Source organism: Syzygium oleosum, unplaced genomic scaffold (assembly GCF_021117445.2).
Source record: "Syzygium oleosum isolate NSW1041296 unplaced genomic scaffold, Sole_v2.1 Sole_v2.06, whole genome shotgun sequence".
In the NCBI taxonomy this organism is placed as follows: Eukaryota; Viridiplantae; Streptophyta; class Magnoliopsida; order Myrtales; family Myrtaceae; genus Syzygium; species Syzygium oleosum.
Genome location: NW_026607490.1, coordinates 9,093,569 through 9,100,401, shown reverse-complemented (window position 1 = coordinate 9,100,401; position 6,833 = coordinate 9,093,569). Strand labels below are relative to the sequence as shown.

The window sequence follows — 6,833 nt, the reverse complement described above, 5'->3', positions numbered from 1 at the left end:
GATATCAATTTTCTCATTAAAAAGTTAAAGTATGGGGCCGCCAATATTTCACTATTTTGACGTGAATTCCTCTATATTACATTAATATAGTAACGTAAGTAAAAAAAAAAAGTTAACGGATAATCAGAATACAACCATATCAAATCTTACAAAGTTGGGAAAAATAATTCACTTTAAGCATTGATAAACACAAAATATATTAGGGTTAATACCACCAAAAACCCCAAGCTAGTATACTTGTGACAAATTTACCCCAAACTAATTTTTTGACCATAAAAAATCATATACTGGTACACTTGCGACAAATTTACCATATGATAATTTCCGTTAAATTTTATCGTCAAATCGTTATACTTGATTACATGTGGTAGTTAACGGGTATACCAATTTAGGGTTTTACCCTCCATTTATCACAGGTATACTAATTTGTAGTTTTTCATGATATTAATCTATTTTAACGGAAACTAACAGAGGGTAAATTTGTCACAAATGTACCAGTTTTGGATTTTTGGTGATTAAAAAATTAATTTAGGATAAATTTGTCATAGATGTATCAATTTGGGGTTTATAGTGGTTAAAAAATTAGTTTTTGGTAAATTTGTCACAAGTATTCAGTTTGAAAATTCGTACTCTACATATGTGGGCTGGTTGATTGACAGTTTATTCGACGATCCTGATTTGGAAGGATTCTAAGAAAAGATTGAAAGCGACGACTATTTGTGCCCATCATCATGCATCAAAAGGCCATCGCTTGGATCCAACCGCATGTTTCTCCATTTTCTTCTTTCCCAACAATAAGAGGGCACGAGATCAATTTACACGTGAAACCAAAACTCACACTCACACCACCTCTCTTAAATGAGTTGTGTGCAATTGCCTACGTTCGCTGTTAAAGCCTTTTTAATCTTTAGGATTAATACCATAAAAAATCTTAAATTTTATGATAATTTTACCTCAAATTAATTTGTAATCACCAAAAACTGTCGAACTGGTATACCTGTTTAGTTTCCGTTAAATTTTACTGTAAAATTGCTGAGTTTGATGACTCGTGATAATTAATAGGTATACCATTTTGGAGTTTTACCCCTTTATTTGTCACAAGTTTATTAATTTGTGATTTTTCATGGTATTAATCCAATTTAATAAAGGGTAAATTTGTCACAAATTTGTCAATTTAGGGTTTTTGGTGGTTAAAAAATTAATTTATAGTAAATTTGTCATAGATGTACCAGTTTGAGATTTTTTATGGTTAAAAAATTAGTTTTTGGTAAATTTATCACAAATGTTTGGTTTGAAAATCCGTACTCTACATATGTGGGCGGGTTGATTGATTGATCGGGATCAGTTTATTCGACGACCCTGATTTGGAAGGATTCTAAGAAAAGATTGAAAGCGACGACTGTTTGTCCCCGTCATCATGCATCAAAAGACCATCGCTTGGATCCAACCGCATGTTTCTCCATTTTCTTCTTTCCCAACAATAAGAGGGCACGAGATCAATTTACACGTGAAACCAAAACTCACACTCACACCACCTCTCTTAAATGAGTTGTGTGCATTTACGTACGTTCGCTGTTAAAGCCTTTTTAATCTTTAGGATTAATACCATGAAAAATCTTAAATTTTATGATAATTTTACCTCAAATTAATTTTTTAATCACCAAAGACTGTCGAACTGGTATACCTGTTTAGTTTCCATTAAATTTTACTGTAAAATTGCTGAGTTTGATGATCCGTGATAATTAATAGGTATACCATTTTGGAGTTTTACCCCTTTATTTGTCACAAGTTTGTTAATTTGTGATTTTTCATGGTATTAATCCAATTTAATAGAGGGTAAATTTGTCACAAGTATAACGATTTGAGATTTTTTATGATAAAAAAATTAGTTTTGGTAAAGTTGTCACATGTGTACAAATTTGGTGTTTTTTATGATCAAAACATTAATTTGAGGTAAATTTATTACATGTGTACCAATTTAGAGTTTTTCGTGTTATTAACCATAATCTTTACCTATGTGTTATTACCCACATTTGCTATGGTGTTCATGGACAGAGACGTCTTGCGACTAGTCGTGGTCCCAGCCCTTTTTCAATACGCGATCTCCCCAAGTTCTTCGTCTCCTTTAGCTTTTTTTTTGTCCATTTCAATCTGCAAGCCGTCGACCAAAAAAAGCAAAAAATAAATTTATCAAAACATTAATTTGAAGTAAATTTATCACATGTGTATCAATTTGGAGTTTTTCGTGTTATTAATCATAATCTTTACCTATGTGTTATTACCCACATTTGCTATGGTGTTCATGGACAGAGACGTCTTGCGACTAGTCGTGGTCCCAGCCCTTTTTCAATACGCGATCTCCCCAAGTTCTTCGTCTCCTTTAGCTTTTTTTTGTCCATTTCAATCTGCAAGCCATCGACCAAAAAAAGCAAAAAATAAATTTATCAAAACATTAATTTGAAGTAAATTTATCACATGTGTATCAATTTGGAGTTTTTCGTGTTATTAATCATAATCTTTACCTATGTGTTATTACCCACATTTGCTATGGTGTTCATGGACAGAGACGTCTTGCGACTAGTCGTGGTCCCAGCCCTTTTTCAATACGCGATCTCCCCAAGTTCTTCGTCTCCTTTAGCTTTTTTCTGTCCATTTCAATCTGCGAGCCGTCGACCAAAAAAAAACAAAAAATAAAAATCTACAAGCCATTATAAATCCACCTCTGGCCTCGCTCAAGGTCCCCAAGTTGGCAAGTCCCCCGTCTTTCTCCCCGTGGGAAATCCATCTCTCCCCCCTCTCTCTCTCTCCCTCTCATCACCAAACCATACCCAAGGCACCCTTGCATTCAAGCCCACGCAGTATCGATCGAGAATTGCCTTCTTTAGCTGCTTCAAATCCTTTTGTAGTCGCGATCAAGAAAAACCCTGCCCTTCTCCTATTCGGTTTCGCTCTTTTTGGGGGTGTCGAAGCTAATCCAAAACCAGCCCAAAGCACATAAGTGCAAGAGAGTAGAGGAGGACCGGAAATGGCGACTCGGATTATCAGCAAGGTGTTCCCAGTTGTGGTAACACAGGAAGAGCTTGAGCCCGGGGATCACGTTTATACGTATCGGCGGTACGGGTTGTACACGCACCATGGTGAGCGATTCCTCCTCTTCTTTCTTTTCCATTAGCAGCAGAGCGGTATCATTTTTTCCGTGACATGGTTATGGGAAGTGGCTCGACCAAAGTATGCTTTCTTCTTATGTTCCGCAACATGGTTTTGTGATCAGGCTCTGTTTTTGTTATAATCTCACCAGGCTCTGGTTTTGTTATAATTTTCGGCCTGCATGGCCTACATCTGCTTGATAGATCATTTCAGCATGATATCTTGCCGTTTTCTTCTTTTCATTTCGAGGGGGTTCGATTATTATCATTTATAATGACAATAAGGTAGCCTCTGTTTCCCTCTGTTTCTGTGGAAAGAGAGAGCTGCCATGGCGTTAGAAAGAAGAGGAACAGATTGGCGATTACTAGACACTTTTTGCTCTTGATCAAAATGATTCTAGTCAAATTCATAAAACCAATCTCTCCTAAACGCACCTGGAAATGAAAAATGTGATGAGAAGCCAAGCACCGATGCTTTTTTCTTGACAATTCATGCTATTGATATCAAACGATAGAAAATTGTACGATTCACATTGTTTTGCTCTCATCGTTTCGTATTGCTATAAGCCTAATCAAGCTTTGCCATTATACTAGGAATTTACATTGGAGAGGACACCGTGATTCACTTCACGAGAACAGGAGTCGACACGGCATGTCTCGATTGCTTCCGGCGAGAAGGCGAGAAGCTCCATTCCCTCCGCTCATATGCATATGGGCGGTCACTACTGAGGTTTATGTTCACAAAAAGGGGCACTTGCACAACCTTACCCTATACAAGATTGCCTCAGGAAGTCGTGAACACGGCTCGCGAGCTTCATGAGCGCGGCGGTTTCGGCGAGTACGACCTCTTAAATAACAATTGTGAGCATTTCGCCACGTTTTGCCGGACTGGCGTTCGAGAAAGTACACAGACGGCATGGATCAGTGCTTGTGAGCGGAAGATCAAGAAAGCCAAAGCATGGGCCTTGAAGCTTCTCAGAGAATTAAGCTCAAGTGACCCTAAAATTCGTGGAGAATTAAGCATGGGCATCGAGAGTAAAAGCTCGATCGCTGAGCAGGCTTGAGCCGCTCAACAAAATCCTTAAGCTCGGAGAACAGGGCCGGTTCCGGCCAAATCACGGCAGCTCTGGCTTACTCTCTCTCTCTCTCACATGCCCCCACACACAAACATACAAAATTAGCCTAGCTACTTTAGACACCACTTCTTGACGGCCCAGATGGTCCCTTGGACTCCTAGACATGGCGCAGACTACGTCATGATGAAGTGACAAATGCAGTACACACAACAGACCCAAAAGTGCTGCAACAATCCCCATCAAATCCATATGCATGAAATATTGTTGTCTCTATAAAGTTATAAAATCTAAGTAAAGAGCATTTATAGACAAAGTAAGTCAAAGAAATGCCATGCCGGATACATATCGAGCAAAAGAGTTCAATGTTTCTCCAAGAATACAATTCAGATGTCGCCGTGATTCAATTTAAGCTTGTAGTAAGGCCGGTCCATCAGATTAGAAAGCTCTTTTACTTATCCATGAAGAAAAGCCCCATCCTGATTTACCATAATTTGTGTTGTGTCCACCATTAGTAGAAAAAGCAAAATTTAAGAAAAACCCCATCTTACTAATGTAGATTAATCTGAAACCTTTCTTCTTATGTCCTTCACTAGAGGTGTCAGAATTGAACCGAAAAATCAAATCGAACCGAAAATTTTGTGCATTTTGGTTCAATTCAGTATTCAATTCGGAAAATGAAAAACGAACCGTTCTTTTTTGCCGATTTGGATAGTTTCGATTCGATTTGGTTCGGTCCATAATCCTGAATCGAACCAAATAGTTTCATCTTTCGATACCGTAGCAACTCTCCCCCACTACGATCTCCTTCTCATCCATAGCCTCCTCCTCTTTCTCCTCCAATAGCACCGGACTGGCGCTCAACCCTTCTCCATGATCAAATTCCTCTCCTGCAACAGTGCGGCAACGTTTGTCTTTATACTTTGGTCAGATCTTTTGGTTTTTTGCCTTTTGTCTTTATACACTAGTCAAACTCACTTTCCTTTTTTAAAAAGAAAGAGAAAGTCGTTTTCCTTCGGTTTCTTTTCGTTTTTTTCCTTCTCTGCAAAATGTCTCTCTCATGTCTTCTTCTTGTCCATTCAGCTCTCTGAACGCGACTCGCTCTCTCCACTCCATACCCCACCATCAGGTCCACCACCACCACCCACCCTCCCTCACCTTCCCAGTGCCCAAACCTTCTTCTCTCTGCCTCTTTCCCAAGTCCCACCACCACCCTCGTGTCGGTTCCACAAGGAGCAGAGGTGGGTCCGCATTGAAAACCGAATCGAACCAAATCGAAATGCGCAAAATTTTCAATTCAGTTCGGATCGGCGCGGTTCAGTTCATATCTCGGTTCGATTGTGACCGCCCTACTCACCGGCCATTGGGAGAGGACTTTGCGGCTCTCACGAGGTGTGGGCAGGGGTTGCGACTCTCACCCTCACCTTTGACTGGCGAGGGCTGGTGCCCAACCCTTGCCGGGCTTGGAATAAAAAACGGAAAATGAAATAAAGGAAAAAAGAAGAAAAAAATAGTTAAAAAATACAAAAAAATTAAAATATTATTAAAAGTTGTTAACGTTAGCGTCAGTCGGGCCACATAGGACGGCCGACGTCCACGTCAGCGATTTTCGGCTAAAATTAGCCGGATAAATTTAATTAGCAAAAGGTCCAAAGATTTAGGACTAAGGTTTATAATTGAATGGGCAAAATGTAATGGGTTTAGAATTTTTTGGACAATTTTCCCCATAGACTTATAGTACAAATAGCAACCTCGCAAAAAGCTTGCTCTTTTATTGTACACGTGAAAGTAACCATCTATGGGTCGAACGCTACCTCCAGAGGGAAATGGAAAGCATGTGGAGCAAGATCAATTAGAAATTGGAATATGTTGGATGGAAGGATGGTCAGCAAAAAGAATTTGAAAGTAAATTACAATACTAGTGGTTGTCGACCAGTTCCCCCCCCAAAAAAAAAAATCGTGGGTAGCCTTTTGTTGAACCCCCTAGATATCGTAATTGCAATCAATGCTCAGGCCCAAAATTGCATCCTTTTGGGGGTTTGGTTATTCAATACCGTTTGTAAATGCGTATGGATAGGGGCCAATCGTATCTCGCTCGCACGGTGCACGCGGCTTTCCCTTTGAATTTGAGCTTTCGTTAATTTCCCATCTCATCAAGATGGCCAACATTCCGACAAAAAAAAAAGAAGAAGAAGAAGAAGAAGAAGAGAAGATGGCCAACATGATTTTTCCGGCACCCAAATTCGCGGTGGAATTGTGAGGGGGAATTACCGCGTCCACATCTATGCATTATAAAAAGAGAGGAAGTTGTACATAAAAGTATGCTTTTTAACATGACTGTGATTTTTATGAATTTAAATGTGCTAAAATTATAGCCAAGATCGAGTTCCACGACACCGTGTGCATGTAGCGTCGTTCCGGAAATTGTCAAATATATGACGATATGCAATTTTAGGAATAATGTTAATGGAAAAGAAGAAAATGGAATACTTGGATCATTGATAGGAATCAAAGAATGGAGCAATTATGAGGATGAGGGTATAATTGAAGGGTTAATCCCTCTTTTGTGCTAACGTATAGATTTGATCGAATTACAAAGGGATAAGTGCATCGA

The 6,833-nt window shown here is 39.1% G+C and overlaps 1 protein-coding gene across 1 annotated transcript; it reads left to right on the top strand.

Annotated features, from left to right (window-relative positions):
* The first annotated feature begins 3,025 nt into the window (after positions 1-3,025).
* Positions 3,026-4,210, top strand: LOC115668887 (protein LEAD-SENSITIVE 1-like). Its single transcript, XM_030590247.1, has 2 exons — positions 3,026-3,137; positions 3,741-4,210. Exons 1-2 carry the CDS (start codon positions 3,026-3,028, stop codon positions 4,208-4,210), a joined length of 582 nt encoding a protein of 193 aa, XP_030446107.1.
* Positions 4,211-6,833: the final 2,623 nt, after the last annotated feature.